The following is a 13,737-nucleotide window of genomic DNA, read 5'->3' as shown; positions in this document are numbered from 1 at the left end:
AGTTCCTTCTTCACCTGGTTGGTGGCATGAATGGCAAGTTGCCAAATGATATTAGAGTACGGGTGGTACATTTCATCACCTGGTTGGTGGCATGAAGGAGAGTACGGGTTGTATATTTCATCACCTAGCTGGTGGCATGAAGATGAGTTCATTCTTCACCTGGTTGGTGACATGAGTGGCAAGTTGCCAAATGATATTAGAGTACTGGTTGTACATTTCATCACCTGGTTGGTGGCATGAAGGAAAGTACGGGTTGTACATTTCATCACCTAGTTTGTGGCATGAAGATGGGTTTCTTCTTCACCTTGTTAGTGGCATGAGTGGCAAGTTGCCAAATGATATTAGAGTACGGGTTGTACATTTCATCACCTGGTTGGTGGCATGAAGGAGAGTACGGGTTGTACATTTCATCACCTAGTTTGTGGCATGAAGATGGGTTCCTTCTTCACCTAATTGGTGGCATGAGTGGCAAGTTGCCAAATGATATTAGAGTACGGGTTGTACATCTCATCACATGGTTAGTGGCATGAAGGAAAGTACGAGTTGTACATTTCATCACCTGGTTGGTGGCATGAAGATGAGTTCCTTCTTCACATTTCATCACTTGGTTGGTGAGAATAAAGGCAAGGTGTCGAGGCACATTGTAGCAATTGTTGAAGACACAAAGTATGTTGAATCCTTTCGAAGCACAGTTGGCTTATGTATGGATGTGTTGGAATGTATGATGTTTATTTATGAATGTGTTGGAATGTATAATGTTTATGTTGATTGATATGAGTGATGCTTATGAATGTTTTGCTATGCATGAAGGGATCCATGCTTTTGATATGTGAACCATGTTGGTTGTAACACTTAGTATCACATACTTTGTGTCAAAGTACGCATGTTGAAGCTCTGAGTTGGAGTATAAGGGTAGGTCAGCGTAGACCAAGTGTTCCAGTGCTAGGAACGCAAAAGACTCAGAAGAAGTTGTCTGAATTCCCTCTTCTTTAAATATTTGCCGAATGGCTTATGTGACAAAAGGTCTCAAGCGGTTGAGAGTCAAAACATTTGTAATGTGTATGCCTTCTTATAATAGCATTTCCTTCAGTACCTAGTCCTCGACTTTGAAAGAGTGACGCTTGGCCTCATAGTCATAATAGTCGAAGGTACGTTCACCCCTGGTTGTCTTGATACGAACTTTTATCCCTCTTGTTGTAATGGGCTTGCTGAGATTAAAAATCTTTCCTCTTACCAAGAGACAGATACGTTTGATGACTTAGCGAGTAGCTAAATGAGGCAGAAGATGATGCAATGGGTGTCTGAATGGCCAATATCTTCTCACTTGGTAGAACTTGACTTCCACTTCCCATTTGTTGATAGGGTTTAACCATATGGGGGTTCCCTTGGTATGTCCTTACTTTGACAGAGGCGTGGTTGTAAGCCTATGCCATCACCTCAGAGTAAGTCTTCCAAGTGTTGGCATTGATCATGTACTTGAAGAAACAATCACGTAGGCCTGCTGTGAAGGCCTTGATGGCGGTCTTGTCATCTGCCTCAGCGCAGCGAAAATACTCATGACTGAAGTGACCGGCATACTTTCGTAGTGAAAGAACTAAAGTCATTCCGTCTTCATTAACAATATCACAAATTTTAGCACCTTCTTGAAGATTAGAAGAATTAGGAAAAGAATGCTGGCACACAAGCTGACCCCACCCCTTTAGTATAAATAATATCGTTTGTTAAAAAAAAACAATGTTCCCGTTTTATTTTATTTTTTTTGGATTTTTTTTGGGGTCAATGTTGGATTATATTAAGCTCTTGCTCCTTTTGGATTAGGAGTTACTGGTTTCAGCAAACATTAACCATTTAGGTCTTTCATTCAATTACGTTCATGGAAGGGATCCCTCTACTTGCAGAGAGGTGATGAAGCTGTATTTCTCTTCCTCCCTGCAATTGAACAACAAAAGGTTGCCAAACACCCACATCAGAACTCAAGGTAGTAGAAATACTAGGGTAGTTTAGTCGTGTTAACGTATTAAGTAGTTGATGAAGAACGTTATTGCCCTCAAGAAAATTGTTAATGATCCTGTCCAGGAGGCAGATTCAAGCGGTCCCATCATCATACGAGAGCGAAACCATTTGTATCGCCAAGAGTTATGACTACAAGCAGCATTCCAATCTTGTAGAAAACCAGAACCTGATTACAAGTAGCAGTCTGCTAAAGAAAATCATGTTACTGAATGAACATTGCATAGGCACGTTTAGAAGACGGGAAGAAGCAAAAGTTTGATGCTTTATCGAAACAAGAAGATACCTATACCTTCAAATTACATGGAACAGATTGCCGATACATGCCTAAACATCCACTCATCTAGTCAAATACAACAGCTGACACAGTTCTTGGGTGATCACACATCTATAATACAAAATAACTATTTCGTGCACCATTCAATTTTCGATTTGTTTTGGTGGCGATAAGTCAATTTGTCTATCTATGTTACAAATACAGGAAACTCACATGACAGAAACTGCAAGCACTTACGGCATGAAGGTTTGCCTGTGGGGATGAGCTCCAGCCTGATAAAGAGTGAGATTGTGTATAGCTTTGGCTAACAATTCCCTCAAGTCGGGATATTGAGCTACAACAGAACGAGCTCCCCCCTCAAGAGTATTCAATGCCCGCGCTTGTTCAAGAGCCTTGCTGTTGCCGACATGCAATGCTAGGTAGCATAGTAGTACTAAGCAATTGACATGACCCCGTTCATTAGTTCGATCAGTTGTCCGTAGCAATCTCATCAGAGAAGGAATGCCATCAAACTCAATAATCGTCTTGGAATGCTCCACACAATTGAAATTATCCATGCACACAAACTTCCCTAATGCAATGGCAGCCTCGATTGCCACATCCACATCCACACTGCCAAGCCGAGCAACCAGAGGACCAACTATCCGGGTCTCCCTAGCAGGGAAAGTTCTTGCCAATGACCCAATTGCTTTAATGGCAGGAATTTGCAATTCCAGATTAGCCTCTTCCTGAATCACTCTCAAAAGCTGATCCAGAACCGCCTTTGCAGCCGGAGAGTTGAGCTTAAAAGCCGCTCTTCTAAGGTCGGTATTGGACTCAGCCACTGCGGCTATTTCCATCACAGTCATCAAGCAATTGAGCTGCAATTCCCCTGCTTCCTTGTCAATAATCTTCGCCAAACAAATCAACCCTTTTGTCTCTGTAACTTTTCGACTATTCAACAAACACCCTTTACACAATTTCCACAATGCCTTTGCGCAACCGGCTTTCAGCTCAAGCTTCACCTCAGGATTGGACTCGGCCTCTCTCTCCCTCTCTTTCCGATAATGACCGCCACCTCTACTACTACCATCCGAATGATAATGATTCGAAAAGGAAGACGAACGGCTATTCGGATTCAAACCATTTGCAGCTAACTGCTTATTAATCTGCACGAGATTATGAATGCTAGGCTTACCTGGTTGCACCTTCGGATCATCCAGAACCGTATCCATTGCCAGCAGAGACACCAACGGCCTAGTCACATTCTCTCTGCCGAACTCCTCCTGCGCCACCGGGTCAAGCTCCGCCATTTCTGACACCAATCTCACCACGCACACCTGAACCCTCATCGGCGAATCGCCCAAAACCGAAACAACAACGTTAATTCCCAACAAATCGATTATAATTCGGACCCTTTCTTGATCAGTGGCGATGTGAAACAGAGCATTAGCAGCGGCGATTTGGGCGTCGGGAGAAGACCCTTCTTTCAGAAGCTTTAGCAGCGGTGTCACGCCTCCTTCGTCGACGATTATCTTCTTGTTCCGGTCGTTGTCCCGAGCAAGTGAAACCAGCGAGTTTGCCGCGTCGACTCGGTCCCTGAGTTGACCCATTTGAATAGTGGCGATGTAGGACCAGACCCAACTCAGAATCGGGTCGTTGCTGGCGATCGGCGGCAGTGAGAGGTTAGCGCCGTCGGACTCAAACACCGAGAGAAGCCACTTCATATCCCCAATCGAAGATTCCAGGAGGTTCGAGACTTTTCTGAAATCAGCAGTGGTGGTGATGGAGAACACCTGCCGGAGGACCCCACTGTGCTTGCATTTCCGGACCAGGGTCAACGCCCGCTCAAGGTTCTTCGCCACGTCGGCGACGATTCGGCGGACGGGCCGCTCATAGAGGGACTGAGTGGTGGCGGCAATTCGGACGGCGGATCGGAGCATCTGGGAGAGGCGGTCGACTTGCTTGGCGAGGTCAGCGCAGTCGAGTTTGGAGGACTCGGCCTCCTGGGCCGATTTGATGACCCGATCGGCGAGGAGGATCGGGAGGGAGAGTTCGTCGTGAAGGGTCTTTTCGTCATTTTCCGGGTTCGCCGCCATAACTACGAGGGGAGTGGAAGGCTTGTCGGAGCTCAGACAAGAATGGGGCAGCGAAAATCTAGGAGGTCTGGCGGGCGCAGAGGTTGTTGGGGTTTCTGAGAATCTGTGCCGGCGCGACGCTCGAATTTCAGAAAAGAATAATCGGCGACGCGGAATGGATGGTTGTGATTTAGCGCATCAGAGGATTTAGATTCTTTTTTTATTATATTTTAATATCCACAGTACACGAAATATGTATAATTCCACATTTCTGAGGCTTTCTTCTTATATTCTTTTTCCAAACTTTAGCCGCAAAATATGACGCGGCATGATATTTTTGCAGTCTCAAACAAATTATTTTTTTTTCCTTTTGTTGTAAAAGAAATTTAGCAGCATTATCATTGTAATATAGCGGCAAAAAACAATCATTTCTATGCACTTTGCCACTAGTTCAATCTACTAATTCATCTCCATCTTAATAACTAACAATTTAACACGCTAATGCTATCGTTCAGTTAAAAAAAATAAAAGAGCTTCCCAATAAGTTTCTAATAAAATTTTGTTAGTGATTGAAAACACACATCTCACAAATATAAAATATACTTAAATGTAATTTTTAAAAGGAGTCGATATTATATAATTTATGATTAAAATTCCACTTCACGGAGAGTCTAGAATTATGAAATCGATCATAGTTGAAGGATTAGGCGAGATAAGCTTCGGCCATTCATTTTCAAAGGGAGGTCCTATAAGCAGTTCATTTTCTCCTTTACCTGGACCACAAACAAATTAATCAGCATGATCATGGCCAGACACAAGAACCGCACCACATATCTAAACACAGAAGGAAATCATTAAGCAGGACCAGCTGCAAAATAATGGTAACAATGTCTTACAGTCCAAAAGCAAGAAAACAAAAGCAATCAATCCAAAAGCACAACGCTTGATGGTAAGACATTAGCTAGTGCAATCAACAGCCATATTCATACAAGCAACAAAAAAATTGTTAATGAACTGGTGCGCACAGCCCAAGTGCAATCACAGCAACATATTTTTAACTTCTCCAAGTTGCAGTGAACCCAAGCCAAGTATTAGTTTAACTTCAGCTTCAAACTTTCCGTCCTGCAAACAGCATAACATTAGCTTCACCAGTAGGCTAATTACAAGAGTGATAAAACAGACAAGTAGGTCATGAAAGATAAGCAAGTGAATACTACATGGAAACTCTCAAACGGAGCTGGAACTGATGCTTAATGAGCAGAAAATGTTCACATCATACAGTTAGCAGATAATTCAAATCCTCAAAGTATCCTAAAGCCATACTGTTGTACAAATGACAGAGAATCATAAAATATTCATGACGGGAGAATCTAAATTATTTATCCAATAGGTGCATTATTACCAAGGCCATCTTCCCCCGCATCATTTTTTCTGCGATGTGAATCATTTGGATCTCCATATGGCACCCACCATTTCCACCGCTACAGCCTACAGGCCTTCGCCCTTTACTGCCATCAACATATGCCACATAATATATATCCAGTCCCTCCCTGCGAGTGAATCCAATAAGGGGAAACATCTTACCATGTGTGTATAGTGTAACCCAATGATCGTGTTTCAAGAAATCCTCCTTTCGCAAAAACTTGGCCTCAGAATCATTTGATCTCATGACAAGTGAATCCAAAACCAATGGTGTAGTAATCCGGTCTTCACTTTTGTTAGCGGAAGCCTACATACAAAATCAAACACTAAAAATAATATAAGCAAGCACAGGGCCACTTCAATCAGTTCTATATGCCAACTGACTCAACTCCAAACACTCCTTGTCGTGTGATGACAAATTCACACGATGCTTGGGGCAAATGAGGCGCAAAAAGAATATCAAGTCGCCTCTTTGTTTGCCTACAAAAACCATCCTCCAGCTCATTGCTATTCCCTTCGCCAACAACCACCTCATTTCTCGACAAGAACAACCTTGAATTCACGCAATTCGCCCAAGCGAGTCCCAGAGCAGGGCAAACCCGTCTTCCCGACGAGTCCAATGAGCCAAAGTTGCCCACTTTGACCCCATTCACCCCATCACTTGCCCCCATAAAATCAACCACCTGGTTCGTCACCACCACCGCTAATCGGAACCTGTTGGCCAACGACTTTAACTTCCCGGCAATCTTGAAAAACAGCGACGACCTCCGCTTAAGATCCAAAGGGGTGTTGTTAAATTCAGTCCGGAACAGCGCCGCGATGGAATCAATCACAATTAGCCTGACAGGCAACCGGGTTTTCTCGCTCTCAATAAAAGACTCTATCTTGGGCATTATATCAAGCATCTGATGTGCGTCGTGCACAGCATGAACATACACATCTTCACAGGGGTTAATGGCTACGAGGTTAGCGTGTGAGGATTGAAATGCTTGGGAGAGTTGGTGGAGGCGGCGAAACGGGAAAGGGAATTCGGTGTGTAGGTAAAGCGAGGAGGCGGAGAGGCCGCCGTGGGATGGCGGGAGCTGAGCGGAGAGGGCGAGTTGGAGGCAAAATTGAGTCTTGCCGCAACTGCTCTCGGCGACGAGCTCCGTTATTGAACAGCAGGGGACCCCGCCGCCGAGGCAGCGGTCGAGGAGTGGGCAACCCAGCGTTAATTTATCGGCGATGAGAGGACGGGTTAGGAGATTTTCTGGGGTCATTGGTTTTTCGATTCATCAATTTGCCTTGTTCGTCCGTGGCAGCTTAAATGTGGAAAAGGGCGGGAAATTGAAAGGTGGGAATGAAATCAGACATATGTTAGAGCTTTTTCTAAACTTGGAATGAGCACATTTTAATTCTAAAATTGGAGAAAATTGGACTAAATTTTTTGAAAAGCTACGTGATATTACTAATTTATATTTTTTTATAATACAAATATATATCACAAATTATATGTTTAAAGTTCTATTTGATATAACATTATTCTCTTCTGTCGTACAAAAGTTTAAATTTAAAATTTTCATGTAGGTTATGATATCGCTAGAATTAAAACTCAACATCCAAAAATAAGTTTCTACTCAACAGTAAATGAAGGATTTAATTACATGAAAACTAAAAGTTCACTCAACTTATGTTAAAAGATAATTTACGGATTTAAGTCCTGAACCAAAAATACTAATGGAATGCAGTTTCATTCAGGAAGAGAAATCAAAATCCTAGTCACACCTAGGGGTGATTTTCAGTCGGGTCGAATCAGAAACAAGTATTTCAATGCCAATCCAAAAATATTTTAGAATTTTGGATTATCGGAATGATTAGTCTACAAAATACAAATTAAAAACATATCTAACGATATCACAATAAACATGATAAAATAAGATTATGCATAATTTTATTTTGTAGTATTTAGTTTTGAGAAATTTCGGATCGGATAAGCACATTCCTATTACAATCCAAATTTTTCAGAAATTTTGGGCATCGAAATATTCAGACTCGGAACAGAAAACTTAAAACCCGTGTAGCTCGATCATACTAAAAATAAGAAAACTTTAACAAAAAACTCTTGATACTATTCATTTTAACGAAAACCCACATTTTTACACTAAAAAAATCAATACTATTCACTTCATCCTTTATTTTGTCCTTATCTAACAATATCCCAATAAACATGATAAAATAAGATTATGCATAATTTTATTTTGTAGTATTTAGTTTTGAGAAATTTTGAATCAGATAAGCACGTTCCTATTACAATCCAAATTTTTCGGAAATTTTGGAAATCGAAATATTCATACCCGGAACAGAAATTTTCGGTCCGGATTGGAATTTCCAAACCAACGGGCACCCGTAATTCACACCAAAACAAAAGAACACAGTTTCATTTGTGAAAGATAAGATTTAGTAATCCTTGCGTGTAGCTCGATCATACTAAAAGATAATGCAAACAAGAAAACATGTTTTTTCAGAGCTTTGCTAGCAACCCGTTCTGAATGGGCTTGGCTACTCCGCTGTCTTTGACATCATTTTCCTTGGCTTCCAACTCACATGCACTTGGTGGAACATCCACTGCCGGAGAGGCGTTGAAGAATCCGTGAGGCTGCAACCACAAAAATCAACCACAACTGCGGGATCACAATGCAAGACAATAAAACGACAAACCGTCGAGCGTAAAAGGTGCGTAAACAAGATTTATCGCGTGAGTACCATGAGCATAAATCCGATGCGCTCCACCGGCATGACAGGCCAGTCTTCCAACCGTGGTACGTGTGTGATTCCGAATACATACCTGCAATCATCATCACGGCTGGTTATTAACATCTGCCAACTTACTAAGGCAAAAGATATGATCGTGGACATGGAGAAGCTAAGACGGAAACCAACCAAAGAACAATGTCAGTTTCTTCCAGAGATCGATTTTTCTTAACCCAAGTGGCCAATCCTTCACCAGCACGTGGATTTTGATTTGGAAACTCTCCTCCGGGAAACATTTCATCACGAGAATATTGTGTAACCCATAGATTATGCTTCAGGAAAGCTGCTCTTCGCAAAAACTTGGCCTCGGGACCAGCTAATGGCAAACAGTTTGAACCCGGTACAAGCTTGTAGCCTGTTAACTGTCCAGTCCTATTAACAGTTCGTGTGTTCCGTACCTGGACCATAAACAAATTTCAAATCAGCATGAGCATGATTAGACACAAGAATCGCACCACATACTCTAATCGTAAACAACGGAAGGAAATCATTAAGCAGGACCAGTTGCAAAATCATGGTAACGATGCCTTACAATCCAATGGCGAGCCGTCAAAGGATTACAGTCACGCATTGCCTCTGATTCAGTCCTGAGAAGTGTCTCCTCAGCATAAAATGCATTGCTGTGGACATTATTCTCTCCAGGTTTCTCAACCTTAACATCCATCTCCACAACCTACAATACGTAGTTAGGGAAGAAACATGATTTTGAGGGTGGGGGGAGTAAAGGATCCCCTGGTATTACCGGGGCAACATACGACGTTTTAAACTAAAACACAAATTCTTTTGGGGGAAAAAAAAAACAAAAACACAAATTCACTTTTATTTTCTAACTAGTGATTTTGTGGATGTAGGTGTGGTCCTCAAACATCCATGGGCTACTCTTATGATCACAGTTTTAAGACTTTTGGCAGCATACCTGATTGAAAGTTTCCCCAGGCTTGCAATCAACAGCCATATCCATACGAGCAACAAAAAAGTGTTGATGGACTGGTGCATATAGCCCAGGTGCAATCACAGTTCCATATTTTCTAACTTCTCCAGGTTGTAGTGCCCCCAAGCTGAGAACTCCTGTAAGTTTAACTTCAGCTTCAATTTTTCCATCCTGCAAACAGCACAACATTGACTTCGCCATTAGACAGGTAGCTCGTGAAAGACAAGCAAGTGAAAACTACACGAAAACCCTCGGGACGGAACTGGAACTATTGATTATACAGCTGGCAGATAATTCAAATTCTCTAAGTATCCTAAGCCATATTGTTGTATCTATGACAAAGAACCATAAAATAATTATAAGGGGAATTGAAACTAATTATCCAACCTAACTTTTCTTCAGTCTTCCAGTTCAAAAGGGATACGGGGCAAGTTAACATTAAACTGAAAAGAACATTAAACGGAAAAGAACATGCACTACACTTGATCTTAAAAAAGCGAGAAAGTTACGTAAAACTTGCCTGATAAAAGTGCCAGAAGAACCCGTACTCATAATTAGCCACAGTACATATAAATGACACTGTTAGCCTTCTTGACCTGCGCACTTCTGCTAAGCCTGTTCTCCAGTCCTGATGCTTCCACAGAATTCCATGATCTTCTTCGTGCAAACATACACAATTTTCGATAGTTTCAACACCTCCAGTGAAATTTGTAAAGTGTGCATCAAAGTATTTGATTAAGCCCAAACAATCACACCCCTGCCATGGTAGTTTAATTTCAGCCCAATACGGATAAAATAAATAAGAGATATGCAAGTTATTAAGAAAACATATACCAAAACTGAGCCAATAATTTGTCCTCAAACCTTCTTTAGGGAATGTGCATTTTTACCAAGGCCATCTTCCCCGGCATCAAAAGCATTTTTTCTATAATGTGGATCATTAGGATCTCCATATGGCACCACCATTTCCACAAAACTCAACCTATGGGCTACAGGCCTTCGACCTCTATTGCCGTCAACATATGCCACAGAATATATAACCAGTCCCTCCCTGGGAGTGAATCCAATACGAAAATTCCACTGCCAAACAGAATGTTAGTTTACAATCAGAATTTAGTTAAAGAAAAAATACAAATTACGAAATCAATTTAAAATATACCTTCTGCCACTCCACAAAGTACCCATTAACACGAAAGCTTGGACCTTCAGGCTGAATAATTTGTAAAGGCTTCACATCACTTCGATCAACACCACCTCTTGTTTCTCCAGGAGTATAGTTCCTCAATGGATCAGCTGGAGGTAGGGGAACAAGCTTACGGTCTTCAAACTTTATCACCACCATGTTTTGCATATCAACAAGAATATAGATGCCCTCAACTGGGCGTGCGTAACCATTTTCCATTGGGCAGTCACTCTCAGTTCTACAGAATATCAATGGTTTAGCAAGTCTTTGGCTAGGAGCATCAGCCTCACTATGATAGCCAACACACCTGCAGCGTTAACACCAAAACTTATGTCGACGGTCATTGATTAACCTGCTGACATTCCACATGTACAGGAGCACTAAATGTAAATTACATACCAGGCATCAACCATCACGAGGTCCATGTCTTCAATACCTCTCTTCTTCATAGCTTCTCTAAATGGAGGAAAGTCTTTCACAACTGCTTCACATTCTGCATATTCCACAGCATCCTGAAGTTCCGGAAAATAAAAAGTTAAGAATTTACAGAAACATCATACAGCTATGCAACAACTGAAGCTTAGCATATATCGCAACAACAGGTCATACAAGGGTACAAACAAGTTCAAATGTCAAAAATAAACGCGCAAAAGAAAAGTACCATGGGAGGCTGAACATCTGGAACAACTTCCGATGATATTACTTTTCCTCTGTGATGTCCACCTCGAGTAGCTGCATGTACTTCGGACAGCTCAACAATCCATGTGCTCGTCTCATTTGACTTCTTGTTGTAAACAACAAGTCGAGCTCGCCGAGGGGGAAGCTTGGTTGGGATTATAGGTCCACCTTTGGTTCTGGGAAGTAATGATGGTTGGAAAGGTGGAAAAAAGTATGCATCCGCTAGTGCAACAACGTGCTTATCTGGTTCCAGTAGAACCACTTCAACAAAACGCATACTATCTCTAACCTGGAATGAAAATAGTGTTATTTAGCCAACCATCTCAACCAAATAAGAATTCTATTTGTTATAGAAAAAATTAACAGTGAAATTAACAAACCTCGGGTGTCGCTCCAGCTGCCCTGACAGTTGCCACTGCCACAGAGATTTCAGCAGCAGATAAAGGGTCCAATGGATGCCTTGTTTGAGGCCTAAGCATGATTGAGATGCCTACATGATATTAGTTGAACCAACCAAGTGAAACAGAAACTTTCAGCGTCAAAAATCACTGAAAACAAACCATGAACATTGCAATACGATGTGAAAGTTTTCAGCTTCGCACTCGAAATTCAACGAAGTTATTCTTAATTTTAAAGGAAAATTAATGAAAATGGCTTGAAAACTTTGAGTTTTAACGATAATAACAAAATAAAGGGTAAAGTGAATAGTACCAGGATTGACTTTTTAGTGTAAAAATGTGGTTTTTCGTTAAAGTAAACAGTACCGGGAGCTTTTCGTTAAAGTTCCCTAATTTTAATTGTATAACAAAAATTCATTTGAGAAAATGAAAGTAATGCTGTGCTCAGAGAAAATCGAAGAGGAGCTTGTGAAAATAAAAAAATGTCCTACCATCTCCACTCCAGGTACTTTTATGGACTGAATTATTTCCTTCGTTTTCCTAACGATTATGTTCTGCAACTTATATCAAGAAATATCCCGCTATCGAAAAAACTGACAATCTTTAAACAAGTTCCTAATTATATATTTACTTATTCTAAAACATTGCCTTATGATCAAATTCGCTTAACATCGACCTACTCAAGAAAAAGTTAAAGAAACAAACTAGCTTGTTCTCCGAATTAGATTCGGGTGTCATAATCCATCTTTTATTCGGCTTTCTCTCCCCGTCTTTTTGTTTAACTTCTACTCTTTCTGTTTTGGTTCTACCTCCAGAATTCTTAGTTCCAAGCAGCACACAAAGACAAACTAATCACAAGAGTGACACAAGGACGAGTCCCACCAAATTTAGAAACGAAAAGGACGTATCGAAAATTAAACAAAAATACAAGAGAACCAAGCAGAAACCTGCATTTTATGCAAACACAAATCAAGAATTCAAGAAATTTCAATTTTTTTTCAAATCTCATCGGCAATACAGTATTCAAAGAATCATTATTTACAAAAATACGTACGTATATATATTATATATATCAATATTTTACAAAAAATTAAATAAAATTAAGAAATGTTAATAGACCTGTAGTGGAGGCATTGGCAGAAGGTTCAGGAATCAAGGCCGCCATTGCGATCTTCTTGGGGCGCTGATCATCGCGCCGATCCTCGGCGCCGGTGACGCCAGTCCAATCTTGCACGGCGGAGGCCGATACAACGGCGTTGGAAGAAGTCTGCGCCGCCGGCGCCGCCTCGCGCGGAACGAGAGCCGCCGAATCGGGGCGGAAGCAACAGGAAGGCGTCGTTTTTTTCGAAGCTGAGGCCATTGCAAGGGGTTCGCGAGCTCACCAATTCCACCTAAGTAGGTCTCTATACAGTCTACTGACATACAGCAAGTGCTGAAATGCGCGCCGCCACTCTCCCTCTTTCTCTCTCTCCTCCCCGCAACAAACCACCGCGAGAAACGACGAGAAAGTTCGAGAAAAATGATCGAACGGTTGCTGAGAATTCAAAAATATATTTTCTTAACGGTTGCTGAAATCTTGGGATTCGACATGGGGCGGGTGTTTGACTGAATCCCTGAGAGGGGGAGCGAGCGATACAGGGGGGACTGAGGGAGTGATCCGAGGCGGAAGAGAAGAAACGGAGAGAGCCAGCTCATGAAGGAAGTGAGGGAGGAAGAGGAAGGGTCCTATATATAGGAGGCCACGTGCCTTCCTTTGTTTTTTTTATTTCTTTTTTCTTTTTATGAAATTTAATGCCATTGATTCGATTTCAGCGTTTAAAATATCAGTATCGGTAGAAATATATATATATATATATATATGTATATTTATGAAAATATTAATAAATATATCAAATATCGATATCGGTTGTTTTCGATGGAAATGTTGGAAATTTAAAATGAAACTTTAGGGATCGTCAAACATTAGTTTTGACAAAATAGAAGAGTTTCTC

The 13,737-nt window shown here is 41.3% G+C and overlaps 3 protein-coding genes across 4 annotated transcripts; all 3 read right to left on the bottom strand.

The window, feature by feature from the left end:
• Nucleotides 1–2,257: 2,257 nt before the first annotated feature.
• LOC103431128 (uncharacterized) lies at nt 2,258–4,701 on the bottom strand. The gene has a single exon (XM_008369275.4). The coding sequence runs from the start codon at nt 4,363–4,365 to the stop codon at nt 2,521–2,523; it is 1,845 nt and encodes a 614-aa protein (XP_008367497.2). The 5' UTR covers nt 4,366–4,701; the 3' UTR covers nt 2,258–2,520.
• Nucleotides 4,702–5,179: 478 nt separating this feature from the next.
• On the bottom strand, nt 5,180–7,185 carry LOC103431129 (DNA repair protein XRCC3 homolog). Of its 2 annotated transcripts, XM_070812563.1 has the most exons (3): nt 5,929–7,185; nt 5,747–5,852; nt 5,180–5,466 (listed from the first exon to the last, which is right to left on the bottom strand). In XM_070812563.1, exon 1 carries the CDS (start codon nt 7,023–7,025, stop codon nt 6,135–6,137), a length of 891 nt encoding a protein of 296 aa, XP_070668664.1. In that variant the 5' UTR covers nt 7,026–7,185; the 3' UTR covers nt 5,180–5,466; nt 5,747–5,852; nt 5,929–6,134. The 2 variants fall into 2 exon arrangements, with proteins under 2 accessions (XP_070668664.1, XP_008367498.4); XM_008369276.4 differs by having other exon boundaries at nt 5,747–7,173.
• A 788-nt stretch (nt 7,186–7,973) lies between these two features.
• LOC103431132 (amine oxidase [copper-containing] zeta, peroxisomal) lies at nt 7,974–13,447 on the bottom strand. Its single transcript, XM_008369278.4, has 12 exons — nt 12,866–13,447; nt 11,729–11,838; nt 11,332–11,637; nt 11,070–11,182; nt 10,647–10,977; nt 10,352–10,567; nt 10,008–10,244; nt 9,473–9,658; nt 9,089–9,229; nt 8,686–8,954; nt 8,509–8,590; nt 7,974–8,401 (listed from the first exon to the last, which is right to left on the bottom strand). Exons 1-12 carry the CDS (start codon nt 13,104–13,106, stop codon nt 8,267–8,269), a joined length of 2,367 nt encoding a protein of 788 aa, XP_008367500.2. The 5' UTR covers nt 13,107–13,447; the 3' UTR covers nt 7,974–8,266.
• Nucleotides 13,448–13,737: the final 290 nt, after the last annotated feature.

This window comes from Malus domestica, chromosome 14, assembly GCF_042453785.1.
Source record: "Malus domestica chromosome 14, GDT2T_hap1".
In the NCBI taxonomy this organism is placed as follows: domain Eukaryota; kingdom Viridiplantae; phylum Streptophyta; class Magnoliopsida; order Rosales; family Rosaceae; genus Malus; species Malus domestica.
Note: the sequence above shows the minus strand (reverse complement) of the source record. Positions and strands in the feature narration are given on the sequence as shown.

Excerpts from the sequence above, each read along its gene's own strand:
- LOC103431128 (XM_008369275.4), bottom strand. The coding sequence starts at position 4,365 with ATGGCGGCGAACCCGGAAAATGACGAAAAGACCCTTCACGACGAACTC.
- LOC103431129 (XM_070812563.1), bottom strand. The coding sequence starts at position 7,025 with ATGACCCCAGAAAATCTCCTAACCCGTCCTCTCATCGCCGATAAATTA.
- LOC103431132 (XM_008369278.4), bottom strand. The coding sequence starts at position 13,106 with ATGGCCTCAGCTTCGAAAAAAACGACGCCTTCCTGTTGCTTCCGCCCC. Across the intron at positions 11,839-12,865 it reads TGCCAATGCCTCCACTACAG|GCATCTCAATCATGCTTAGG; the intron begins GTCTATTAACAT and ends AATATCATGTAG. Across the intron at positions 10,568-10,646 it reads ACTTTGTGGAGTGGCAGAAG|TGGAATTTTCGTATTGGATT; the intron begins GTATATTTTAAA and ends TCTGTTTGGCAG.